The 13,369-nt window shown below is 42.1% G+C and overlaps 2 protein-coding genes across 3 annotated transcripts in view; one reads left to right on the top strand and one right to left on the bottom strand.

The window, feature by feature from the left end:
- Positions 1–6,196, top strand: part of LOC137191890 (sarcoplasmic/endoplasmic reticulum calcium ATPase 2-like) — a 22,652-nt gene extending 16,456 nt beyond the window's left edge. The window contains exons 13-21 of one of the 2 annotated variants that reach the window (XM_067602357.1): positions 146–364; positions 531–866; positions 1,141–1,361; positions 1,666–1,868; positions 1,965–2,050; positions 2,139–2,272; positions 2,376–2,493; positions 3,388–3,508; positions 5,489–6,196. In XM_067602357.1, the coding sequence (XP_067458458.1) occupies positions 146–364; positions 531–866; positions 1,141–1,361; positions 1,666–1,868; positions 1,965–2,050; positions 2,139–2,272; positions 2,376–2,493; positions 3,388–3,508; positions 5,489–5,502 (1,452 nt within the window). In that variant the 3' untranslated portion in view covers positions 5,503–6,196. Of the gene's footprint in view, positions 1–145; positions 365–530; positions 867–1,140; positions 1,362–1,665; positions 1,869–1,964; positions 2,051–2,138; positions 2,273–2,375; positions 2,494–3,387 lie in introns of both variants that reach the window. The other variant, XM_067602348.1, reaches the window with a different exon arrangement.
- On the bottom strand, positions 6,048–13,369 carry anapc7 (anaphase promoting complex subunit 7). Its single transcript, XM_067602384.1, has 11 exons — positions 13,146–13,369; positions 12,194–12,380; positions 11,660–11,779; positions 11,396–11,507; positions 11,018–11,171; positions 10,593–10,735; positions 10,182–10,299; positions 8,261–8,457; positions 7,940–8,164; positions 7,654–7,804; positions 6,048–7,486 (listed from the first exon to the last, which is right to left on the bottom strand). The coding sequence occupies exons 1-11, from the start codon at positions 13,244–13,246 to the stop codon at positions 7,297–7,299; spliced, it is 1,698 nt and encodes a 565-aa protein (XP_067458485.1). The 5' UTR covers positions 13,247–13,369; the 3' UTR covers positions 6,048–7,296.

Below are 13,369 nucleotides of genomic sequence, written 5' to 3'. Positions count from 1 at the left end.
TATACTGAACAGCACAGAAACAACATGAAATAGCTCTGTACTAAGGACTTGTCTTGTCTTCTGACTTGCCCATAACTTTGCTTTTAATGCCATGTGAGTCTTCTGCTATGCTGTAAATATTTGACATCTTTGCTCTACCCCACAGGGGGCCCCAGAGGGAGTTATTGACAGATGCACTCATGTCAGAGTGGGCAACAACAAAGTTCCCCTCAGCAAAAGCATCAAAGAGAAGATCATGTCTGTGATCCGTGATTACGGAACAGGTAGTGACACCCTGAGGTGCCTGGCTCTGGCTACACGAGACAGCCCTCCCAAGATGGAGGACATGATACTGTCCGACACTGCTAAATTCTCTGAATATGAGGTGAACTTGCATTTCATTTCTGGTACAGTTGTTTGGATGTTTTAACAAATTTAGAGACGAAAGATGAACTCAGATGAGTAATTATATTTTCCAAGTAGGATCAACTAGACTCATTCTACAAATACACATCAAACAATCAGTCACATCTTTGTTTTTCTACGTCCAGTCTGACCTGACCTTCGTCGGCTGTGTCGGCATGCTGGACCCTCCCAGACAGGAGGTGGCCGCCTCCATCACATTGTGCCGCCAAGCTGGCATCCGCGTCATCATGATCACTGGGGACAACAAGGGCACGGCTGTGGCTATCTGCCGCCGTATCGGCATCCTGACCGAGGAGGATGACATCGAGCACATGGCCTTCACTGGACGAGAGTTTGACGAACTCTCACCCTACGCCCAGCGTGAGGCCGTAACCCATGCACGCTGCTTCGCCCGTGTCGAGCCTTCACACAAGTCCAAGATTGTCGAGATCCTGCAAGGATTTGACGAGATCACTGCTATGGTAAAAAGTCTAAAAAACAATACCTGATATCTAATATTCTACATGGTTTGTTACGCTGATCATTCATGTTTAGTTATAGAACATTTCATTATTAATAGTTTTGGTTTAAGAGCATTTTGTATCTTTAGTTTGCTTGCAAAATTGGTAAATTAATTTCTGGTAGGAACTGAAAAGAGTGAAATTGTTGTTCTTGTCAGCCTGGTGAGGATAATGTTCATTGTGTTGATTTGCGTGTGTTCGAACCACTCTTCTTTGACGCAATGTTTGTCCACAGACGGGTGATGGAGTGAACGATGCCCCCGCCTTGAAGAAGGCAGAGATTGGCATCGCCATGGGCTCTGGCACTGCCGTGGCCAAGTCAGCCTCCGAGATGGTCCTCGCCGATGACAACTTCTCTTCCATTGTGGCCGCTGTCGAAGAAGGCAGAGCTATTTATAACAACATGAAGCAGTTCATCAGATACCTCATCTCCTCCAATGTAGGGGAGGTCGTCTGGTGAGTCTCTACAGGATTAGATGGGAACACTTCATTACCCAGATGTCATCAGGCTTTTTAGAGTTTTAGTTAAAACATAATTTCAGAAAGACAATTAGAAGTAGAGCATATGGAAAATGGCAAAGGTACAAGACGTTCAGATATCAATATCGGACTACTTAATGGTTAAAAGTGAAACTGCAGCTGGAATTTGTATTTATTTGGTCACTGACTATTTAGTTTCTTATCCAACATGCAGTGCTGATGTTCAAACTTTCTCCAGCGTGTAAGTATAGTTAATAACTGGAGTTATTTCTCCTGATAGCATCTTCCTCACTGCGGCTCTGGGCTTCCCCGAGGCACTTATCCCAGTTCAGTTGCTCTGGGTCAACCTGGTGACTGACGGCCTCCCTGCGACCGCCCTCGGCTTCAACCCCCCAGATCTCGACATCATGGAGAAGCCTCCCCGCAATGCTAAGGAGCCCCTCATCTCTAGCTGGCTCTTCTTCAGATACTTGGCCATTGGATGTTAGTAGTAATAGTAGTAATACTAGTAACAGAAGAATCTTTAATCTGACTTCATATATTTTGATCACAATGTTATTTTGTTGTGTTTGCTCGCAGGCTATGTGGGAGCTGCCACAGTGGGAGCTGCTGCCTGGTGGTTTACCATCTCTGAAGATGGACCCCAGCTCACCCTGTACCAGCTGGTAAGTCTGCCTGTCTGAGTGACCATCCATCAGCTCTCCTCCACTCTCTGCCCTCTCCCCTCACTCCCCTGCCTCTCTCTCCCCACAGAGCCACTTCCTCCAGTGCGCCCCAGAAAACCCAGAGTTCGACGGATTGGACTGCCACGTGTTTGAGTCGCCCTACCCCATGACCATGGCCCTGTCTGTACTTGTCACCATTGAGATGTGCAACGCTCTCAACAGGTAAGTAGCCTTTCCGAGAGAGCGGAGCAGGATCTTATATAATAAGGATGAAGGGCAAACTGTGTAAATGACCTTTCATCTGTGTTCCCTCCTCTGTCTAAAGTCTGTCAGAGAACCAGTCCCTCCTGCGGATGCCTCCCTGGGAGAACATCTGGCTGCTGGGGGCCATCTGCCTCTCCATGTCCCTCCACTTCCTCATCCTCTATGTGGAACCTCTGCCTGTGAGTTTTACACCATCCGTTCATTCACAGATCGCTGGAGGGCACTACGTCATTCAAAAACAAAATTCAGAGTTGCCTGGACCTTCCTGTAGAGCACAGGTTGAGTTTCAGAAGTTATGTGGCTCTATTTGCCCCCTAGTGGTTGTATGGCTTTATTACAAATATATATAATGGAAATTAAAGGGGCTACTTGAAGACTACATAAAAAATGGAAAAAGGTAGAAACAGGTAGCCTGGCTCTGTCTATAGGTGGAAAACTCTCCTACTAGCATCTGTCAATCTCACTAATTAACATGTGATATTCTGTTGGTTTAGTCCGTAGAAAAACTGAAGCGTAAAAAAATGACAAGTAATACCACTTACTGGTAATTATTTTGTTAATTATGGTTTTCATTTCCCCTCCTTCACTCATTATGTTGTATGAAATAAAATAAAATAAAAAATTGGTTGTGAAAAAACAAAAAGCATCAAGTTGTGTTTTTACAGGCCAAACTATTTCTGGAACTGTAGAGGTTCTGGTAGACAGATTGTTTTACCTTTGGACAGAGCCAGGCCAGCTGTTTCCCCTTGCTTCCAGTCTTTATGCTAAGCTAAGCTAAGCTAACTGGCCCCTGTAGCTTCACATTTAGCAAACAGGCAAGAGAGTGGTATCAATCTTCTCATCTAACCCTCGACAAGAAAGTGAATAAGTGTATTAATCAAAATGTCAAACTATTCCTTTAACTACTAGGCTACCAGACGCTGGTCCTGTGTACTGTAGCTCAATGGATAGCACATGACATGGGGTGGAGGTTTATCTCCCACAGGATCCACCTATGCTGACAGCATATACACTCATGGCCCTGTAATAAAAAGTAGATGTAATGTTTAATAACTTGTCATGCTCTTCCCCAGGTCATCTTCCAGATCACCCCTCTGGACACGACCCAGTGGATGATGGTGCTGAAGATCTCCCTGCCCGTCATCCTGCTGGATGAGCTGCTAAAGTTTATGGCCAGGAATTATTCGGACTTTGGTAAAGAGCAAGAGAAGCCAGCCAGCAAAGGCTGCTCTCTGTCTGCATGCGCCGAGGGCATCTCCTGGCCCTTTGTGGCCATCTCCCTGCCCCTGGTGCTGTGGATCTACAGCACCGACACTAACGTGTCTGCCATGTTCTGGCCCTGACTGACTCCAGTACACTACCCTCCCTGTGCACCAGTGTGAAGTGGACATTAACACACACATCTAACACAGTTACATTAACTCGGAACAACTTAGAGTCAACACCTGCATCTGCTCCGGCAGTCTGTCTACTGTCAGATGAGGGGGGGGGGGGGGGGGGGTTCGTCACAATTTAATGACTTTGACTGACATTATGTCCACATCATGTGTTGTATTTCACCATCAAGCTTTTCTCTCTTTTTATCCCCTTTTTTGAACAGTTAGAGACGCCCACCGTGTCGGAGCTGTGTGTTGAGCTGTACAGAGAATTTACACTATTTTATAATAATTAATATTTTGTAATTTGGGGAGGGGCTATGGGGACAAGAATGCTGGGTCTGAAGAGGACTTAATCGTGAGGACCGTATAGTACAATATTAATTTGGGGGGGCAGAGACATGAACATATTTGCCCTGGTATGAATCTCTATTGTCATTTTTTAGCTCCATGCATCTTGTTCATTCATTATTTTCTGCACTAGGCAGAGCACAGCTACCTCAATGCTGTTAATATGACCATTACTACACATATTTGTCATAACAACCATTTCATAGATTGTCATTTGAAGTGTTGAGGTAAGCACCAGTTTCTTTTGCGGTAGAGACAAAGCCCTCACACACATTTTAATCTTTTTATTTTAAAGTTGTTTTTTTTTCGTGAAGACAGAAGAGAGGACAAATATGTTACCAGTTTGATCGGATTAAATTTTTGATAAAGCCTGTTGTTAATTTTGTTTACTTGAAGAAAACAACATTTGTTTTGATTTTTTTTTTTTTTCAGTTTTTCAGATTCAGTCTCAATTTTCAGTCTTAATTTTACATCTTAATTACAGTCATCTTTATAATGTATAAATGTGCACATACTGTACTTGAATATGTAAAACGGCACCGAGAAGCTGATAGTCTTATCAACTGAGCACAACATGGACAGTTTAAGTAGAGCGATGTGATGTTTTGACTGGTGAGAGGCTGAGATGTCATTGGAAGAGTGTGAATATCTGTACATAGCACACAAACTAGAATCTCTGTATAGATTTTTTTGTTGTTGTTGTCAAAATGCTCCATAACTTTACACTAGTTTACTTAAGCGTGTACTTAGCCCTTCTGCATGCCTGCTCCAATAATACCAGGCCTGTGAGTGCTTTGACTCTTTTTTTTATTTTTAAAGCTAACTGTTGTTTCTTCCAATGCTTTCCACCTATTTACCTGCAGAGTGAGTACACTTTGACCTGCATGCCAACCAGAGTTCTCATCTTTCATGTGGTCGCACACGCAGCTTTGCAGTCTGTCATTGCTTGTATGAAATGACTGCAAGAACAGCTCATGCTTTCAACAGGATTTTTTTTAAAAATATACTTTTAGTGGTACAAGAGTAAGAGGAGAAAAAAAATCAAAGTGTTTGAGTGTTTGTTTCAAAATGCCTTCAATGTCACCAAGTGCCAGGTACACGCGGAGTAGAAATAGGAGCCTTGTGGATTTGAAACTGTCACAGTGTCACTAGCGCTGGTTATTTGTGATTGTAGACTGGCAGCATGTTTTAGCAACTGGCAGAGACATTGACATTTAACACAGGACATGGTGTTACTGTTTTTTTTTTCTTATTTATACATTTTTGTTTTTAAATTGTCATAATTTTCTGCTTGCCCATGGCATGGCCCTTATATATTTGCTCTGTTTATGAAAACAACTATTGATAAATTGAACTGATTTGCTGCTCAGATGCTTTTGACTTTGGCCTGTGATTCTTGTGTCCATTAATTTGATTCTTCCTTCTCTCTTTCTTTCTTTCTTTGCAGCAAAGGCCAAGTAAGCCCACCTCTACTCTAAATTCCTTGCAGAAACTTTGGTTTTGTTTTGTGTTGTGCATGTGTGTTGTGGGCAGCACATCTTACAAGAGCTGCATGTCAGTTAAGTAATCTGAAGACAGGGCTCATAAAGTTCATACATGGTTTTTATAGAATGGCCACAAATAAATGTCTGGTGAAAACTAGCCAATCCCACCTCATCGGTCCTTCCATCCTCCTGCATGAAGAGCCTTAGATTATGACACAATTCTCATGCCATCTTTTTAGACTAAGATCTTAGTACTGTGTACAGTAAATTGTACAATATTCCATGGTGCATGTCTGCTGAATCAGCCATCTGTTTTACCAGACTTGTGTAATAGCTGATGTATAGTATTGGTAAATAGAATAGACACTTGTCAGATAGTACAAATGTTAAATAAGCTCAAAAACACAGTTCATCTTTCCTAAGGAAATACTTTTATGGGATATTTAAAAACCAAACAGACTTTTGTTTTTGCTTTGCACTGAGATGTGCAACATGTTCGGAGCAGATTTTGCCATATCTGGGAAGGCGGACGTGCAGTGGTGCAGTGATGAGCGGCAGGCAGTCCCTTCACTGGCATTTTTTGCGTAATTGCTGTACTGTATTTTCAGAAATGATTGTACACTGTATCACATGAACTTTGGTTTCAGGTAAATAAAACTGTCATACATGAAGAGTTTACTGAATGTTCTTTGTAATGTGTCGTCTATCACTGAACTTTTTTTTTTAGAGAAACTGGATTACAGCACATATGTCAACTGAGTGTTTAATGATTTTATTATACATTTTTAAAAATATGTACAAAATACTATAAACATTTGTTTTGAAATGGTAAAGTAACACTTCCAAACCTAAGAATGAGTCAGTGATGGGGTTATTTTTTGATACAAAGAAAGGCAGACTCAACAGACAACACGCACCAAAATAATGACAATTATACAATACATGACAAATTCAGATGAGACAGAATTCAAAAGAAAACTTATGCGAGCAGCAGAAATATTATACATTGTCACTTTTTTTTTCTACAGATCTCAAGTGTCTGTCAGAGAAATTTGATTGTGATACTTTGACATAAACCTTGTTTCTTCTGTTGCAAACAAGTGAGTCAGTCAGCCTCAAACACAACACTAATTAAAAATCTTTGCCCTGCTGTGACACATGTTAAGTATAACGGCAGCCATTTTGGGCCTGAACCTGATTTTGCTATCATACTAGTTGATTCTGACCATTACACTGCAGAAAAAGCTGTCTTTTTTTAAGTGTTCAAGTTGTATTTTATACTACCGGGAACAGTAATGCATTTCTTTCATATCAGTGGTGTAACTTTAATTTTTAAAAGATGTCTCACTACAGAACAAGAGACCAAGTTGTTGGTCTGTTTTTTGGGGGGTTTGAGTGTAAGACTTTAAGACTTTGGTGGAAAGCTGTGTAGACAAGCAAACCAGCGTCAAAAGCTCTCCAGTGGTTTTGATGATAACACTGTTGAGATGATGGAAAAACAACAATTAGGTCCAAAATGGCTGGAGTTGTGCATCAAGCTGCATTTCAAAAAAAAAAAAAAACAAGCACTGAAGTCCTCCTGTAGCTGCATTGCAAACCTGGGCATCAGTTCATCCGGGGGTCTCTGAAGCAGGCAATGTCTCCATGTTAACCTCTGTGGTCACGTGTACGGAGCGGTATGAACTCCAGAGGCCACCTTGTCTTGTTTGACAACCCTGATGGCTGAAGGCCTCCCGCAGGCTGCAGGGTGTTAGGAGGTGGTGGCCCCGGGTCACTGCATACCAAACCACTGTTCCTGATCAGCCCACTGAGCTGCCTCACTGTCACTGCCCTCAAGGTCTCCATCCTCTCCGCTGCCCTCCATGTCGTCACCATCCAGCTCCACTGTGGCATCTGTAGGACTCTCCTCCTTCTCCATCTTCTGCATGCCTTCTAGAGACTTCTGATCATTGGGATCCAGACTTAGAAAAGAAAGAAAGAAAAATAGACTGAACCCATCGACAGAAGAGGAGAGGAATCTGAAACATCATTATCTTGTAATGTGACTGTTATCCACATCAAAAAGTGGAGGAAAATATGGTTTTATAAACATCTACAGATATAAGAAAAAAAACCAATCTCTGGTTACCTTAGTGCTATGCTATACTGATCCATGGCTTCTTGGTAATCGTTGACAGCCACCAGGAAATCTCCCAGCATCCTGTGCAGGACACAATCACTCTGATTGGCCAGGGCATTCCGGAGCAGAGCGATCCCTTCTTCATATTTCTGTTCCCGACCTTCACAAAAAACACAACCCTTGTGACAACTGTAGCAGCCAAACAAAGAACCTCTCCTACAGCACACAAAACCTGATACTCAAATATCTACACGCCAATGGCTGACGCTGGCAACAATGTCACAGCTGTACGTACTCAGCAGTTCAGCCTTTTTGACCACAGCCTTGGTGTAGTCGGGTCTCTGAGCCAGGGCTTTGTCCAGTAGGGTTTTGGCTTTCTCCTGAGTCACGGGGTCTTCCAGGCACACTGTGGCAAGGATGGTCAAAGTCTGCGCGTTGGCCCCCAGAGTCTTATAGATGTTATTGGCCATCCCCATAGCCTCTCTAATCCCATTGGATGCCAGGTAACAGTCAATCAGACCTGTGAGGGAACAGCTGTTATTATGATGTAGAGACCAGTGCCAGCAGGACAGAAATCCACATCTGAAAAGATAACATATTTAAAAACCAAACATGCCTTCATAGCAGTCAAGTCTGCAGGGTGCCAGGCGCATGGCCTCTCTAAAATGGATGATGGCTTCCTGAACGCGGCCCATGTTTCTCAGTGCTGCCCCCTTCAGGAGGAGGGCCTGCACACTGTTACTGTTGAGCTGGATGGCCTTTGCTCCCAGGTAGAGAGCTCTGGAGTAACGTTTGCTGTAAAAGCTGTGACAACTGAACAACAGAGACACATGCAAAAAGATGAAAACAACTAAACAGGAGAATGAATTGTTATATTTGCAAATGTTGTGATACATTCCAATGTGGACACGACAGTTCATGAAATTCAGAAACTGATTTTGGTTGACAGTTTGACACAGAATTGATGTCTACAGAGCAGCTGCCATGTTTTTACATTTTGAAAATCAGAAGTGACGACCACTGAGAGCCCAGTGGTGCAAATCAGGAGCAGCAAAGGTTCATTTGAGGACAAAAACAGAACTGTCAACAATCTCTTGTACATCCTCCTTGAAACAAATAAATAAATACTGATTTTCCGATTCAAATTGATCATTTAATTTTTGCAATATCGATTCATAAAATTCAAGATTGGTCTTTTAATATAGGCCTTTTTCATGTGGATTTTAAATCCAAAATGAATCCAGACATCTGCCTTTAGGCTTGGCGGTGCCTTCAGTGGAGCAGTTCCCACCATGTTCAACGAGACCTGGCCAGATCTCACCATGCACGAGATCTCACACTGGATTTCATTGTGCAAAATCTTGTGGCCAGATCTTGTTTAACATGGCGGGAGCTGCTCCACTGAAGGCACCGCCAAGCCTGTTGCACAAAAGCTTTGTGAGACAATCACAGCAAAGTGAATGTTTTACTGAGAAATTAGTGATGTTTACATTACAGTGGGTATGTTTGTAGCCACCTTACTTACACTGGCTGCCTGGTGATTCCATTTAAAATCTATTGTTGTTTATACACTGAATAAAAAGAAAGCACTTATCTGGTCACTCTATACTCACTGAGTCTGTAGAGTTGCACTATACTGTGTTGACTGTTGTAATCTGTTCATGTTAAAAAAGTACATGATGTATCTGCTTTGGGGTCCATTCTTAATATAAACTAGGAATGCACCATAATATCGGCACGTCATTGGTATCGGCCGAATATGGCTTTAAAATGAAATATCGACATCGGCCCAAAATGAACATTTCTGTCTATATCACAGGCCGATTTGTCGCCTTCTCCTCCACCACCTGGCTGTGCTTCCCTCCACAGACTGTTTCACCCTCATGGTCCCAGTGCTTCCTCCACAGGCTCCACTTCACTCCGCTGCCTGACAGACCTGCTGCTTCTTCCCTGAATAACCTGAGAAACAGAGAGCCAGGGCGAGGTGGGAGGCTAGCTGGCTGTGCTTTCCTCTAGCCATGCTGTGGCTAACGCTCAACTAGCCTCCCAGTTGGCCCAGGCTCTACATGTGGATCCAACCAGAGCACCGAGCCTCAGTTTGTTATTCAGGTTAAAGTGGGAAGAAGCAGCAGGTCTGACAGACAGCTGAGTGAAGTGAAGCCTGCCGAGAAAGAGCAGGACCATCCGGGTGAAACAGTCCGCGGAGGAGCTGCTATGTTTGGCTGTGCAGATAGGAAGATCTTCCTAAGTTCTTCCTTCACATATGGTCTTTCTTGATCATACGTAGTACAATCTATGATTGCATGCATTAACATGCATATTTTAATAATGCTCTCTCTGAGAATCTCTTTCATATCCAAGCAAAATTGGTATTGTAAATGACATATCCCCAACCGTATTGAAATCAAATTAAATTGGGACCTTGTGAATCATAATCTAATTGATTCGGGAAATCCAAATCTACCCAGCCCTAAATGACACTAATCTCAAGTGAGGGCCTTTTAAGCCTCTGCAAGGCTACACACTCAGAGACTCACCCAGAAATCACCCAGGGCTCAGCGTGCTGGTCTGAGATATTAAACAGTCGTCCTCCCAGGACCTCAACATCTTCCAGGTGTCCCTCACGAGCCATCAGGTAGCCATACACATCCATTCCTGCCAGCACCAAAAACATAAAACTTGAATTGTGTCAAACATAAATTCCAGATCTCATTTTATTACACAGTATACGCTTCCTAAGCCCCTTTCAGACATTCACTTCACTCCATAACTGTTTTGGTGTCATCTTTGAAAACAAGCCACAAGTTGTTCTTGACTACAGAGGGCGTACTAACATTTCCTACAGAGCTCCCATTAATGTATTCCAACTTACAATTTGTGACAGTTGTTAGGTCAATCAATGATTGCAAAAAAACAGAATAGAACAAAAATAAATCAATTTTACGCACCTTTGATGAGATACGGGTCCAGCATCTGGGCTTGTTCAAATTTGAGGATGGCGTTCTTGGTGTCACCTGCCCTGAAATAGACATCTGCCAGGCTCACCAGGAGGTCCACGTTGTCCCGCAAAAGAGACTTCTTCTCTAGAGAGCTACGACAGAGTGAGAAAGATGATGACACACATCAATTAAACAAATGATTACATTAAAAGGCATGGTAATATCGAGTCACTTAAAAAGAATGAGTATGTTAACATGCACATTAATACATCCCAGTTTTGATCTTATTCAGGGTTTATATGGTTCTAATTGTATCCGAGATTCTAATCATCTGTATGCAGTTGTATCAGAAACCTGGATAAGGTGTTTATAGTTAACACTATCCTAGCTTCTGAAACCAGGATATGATATTTACATGAGCAAACTCTCCTCACCAAATCGTGTTGATGGCTCTTTGATTGTCCCCTGCATGTATGAAGGCATATGCTTTAATCCAAACAGAGAGCCAGTCCAGGTTGGGGATACTCTGAATAACATCCATGGTCATGGACGCCACTTCAGCCCCTTTGACTGATAAAGAGAGAAGGCCTGGGTGGACAAAAAAACAAAAATTATCTATAGAGAGCTTTTTACAAACATGTCGGTCATACAATCCTAAAAAGGTATATTGGAGCGAGTGGTCCGTTTAAGTCCAAGCAGAACTCTGGAGAGCATGTGCACACATACAGGGCAGCATATAGACTTAAGCAGGTACAAGTGTCTCCACAAGTTAAATGTTTGTTGGATGGAGGCATCACTGTGGTCATGCATACCAATGATTGCATCCAGGGCGAGGGGACACTGTCTGAGGACTTCTTTGTAGCTCGTCACAGCGGAGCGCTCCTGACCAGCTTTCCTGTACAGGTTAGCTAGCATCATGTTGATCTGAGGTGAGAAAGAACAATAACATCCATTTTTTAAAAATTGAGTCACCACTTAGCACCACTGAGTTGACAGATAAAAGGTCTGTATAATATAAATTACGTAATGCATGAAGATAAGAGTTCAATACAACAACCATGACTGTAGCAGCCTACCTTTGGAGTCCTCTGTCTTGAGGGAATCCCATCAAGCACTGCGATGGCGTCTTTATCCAGTTTCAAAATGGTGTAGCATTCAGCAATCTTGTACTTTACCTCAATCTCAGAGGGCAAACTCTGAAAGACATCATGAAAGGATATCACCAGTTTAATGGTATTTTTTTCCTACAACAATTCAACTGTCAATATGGATTTGATTCCAGGAGGAGAGATTAACCTTCATCAGAAAAGACTTCCAGGCCTCCTGGTTGTGGCAGATGGTATCTTCTAAACAACAGGTTTTATCCTTTAACATCCTTAAGTAGCTTCTTGTCACTTTCTGCCTACATTTTGAACAAAGTCTTAAAGTACTGCGCTCCACATTGGGAGTTTCTGGTGTTCCTCATGGTGCAAAATATTGCATGATACCATCATAAAAACAGCAATGTAAAACAAATATTTCTGCAGTAGTTGTGTTCTGTTAGGACACACGCTGAGTAGCATTACAGTTTCAATCTGCAATTGAAACATGAATAGTCTTATCTAACATACTTGTGCCTGTATGTTAGCTGCAGCTCCACCAGTAGAAGTACGGACTTTGGATGTCTTGCTGAGCACCTTCTTCTGTTGCAGTGCCATACTGTACTTGCATGCAGCATTACGATATTCCTTATCGTGGAAGATGGCATCAGCGTGGTAAACCAACAGCTGGTACTTCTGGGCTGGTGAGAACAGCTCTCTTGAGTCGAAGAAATGCAAATAATAAAATCATTCGAATCTGACTAGAAACAACATAGTAAAATGTGTCTCTAATGCACACAGTATAATGCAATGTGTTTGTAGAATTGCAACAAGCAAGATGATATTTTCCTTGGAGCATACAGACAACACAGAGAAGACCAGCAGAATAAATAGTAGTTTAAAAATTATATTCTACAAATAGGATTGAGAATTACAACAAAAAAACATTAAGAGTGATCAGACAGATATGGCTATAACTAAAAGAGGCATCCTGCTTCAGCTGCCTCCTGCTTGTAATAAATAATATAACTTAAATAATATTAGTCTAGAAGAACAAAAACACTGTTCGATTCTTTGACAACACAGTTGTTACATGGCCTTTTTATTTTAAATTAATCACACTATATTGTCAAGATTTCGCAACGAAAAGAAGCAGGTAGTGCACATAATATGAAGTCATCCTAAACAATAAATTATTTACTTTAAATTCATATCATCTGATGCTAATAGCGAGCACCATGAACTATAGGGGAATCTACACACGACTATCTCTTGGAGAGCAAAAACGTACATTCATGTTCCGCCTTATAATATAACTTATACTCTTATCAACATACTTATTTGGGATGTGTGTTTTTCGGGTGGCTATTTAAATTAATTTAGAAGCCCGATCTGTGTAATGGTTATACTAATTTACATAATCACTGTGTTGTACAAGAGGGCCCTCCTGGAAATAGACGGAGCCCGTGCTGACATTACTTACGGGTTGTTATTGCTCATCGTTAGCAGTAAACTGCTCAATATCCGGACGTTGGAGTGAAGGCCGGCGGCAGCCATGTCCCGTACATGATCTATTACATTCATTTTCGTTTTAGTGTGAAGGCTTGCTTTGAGTTAGCGTCTGAAGTTAAAAGTTTCAGCTTACAAACAGCTAACGCTAGCGAGTTAGCTTCTGATGTATTAAATATGGCGCCGTACAACCTCCCT

The sequence above is a fragment of the Thunnus thynnus genome, chromosome 2 (assembly GCF_963924715.1).
Source record: "Thunnus thynnus chromosome 2, fThuThy2.1, whole genome shotgun sequence".
NCBI lineage: Eukaryota > Metazoa > Chordata > Actinopteri > Scombriformes > Scombridae > Thunnus > Thunnus thynnus.
The sequence above is the reverse complement of the archived record's forward strand: the minus strand, read 5'-3'. Positions and strand labels throughout refer to the sequence as shown.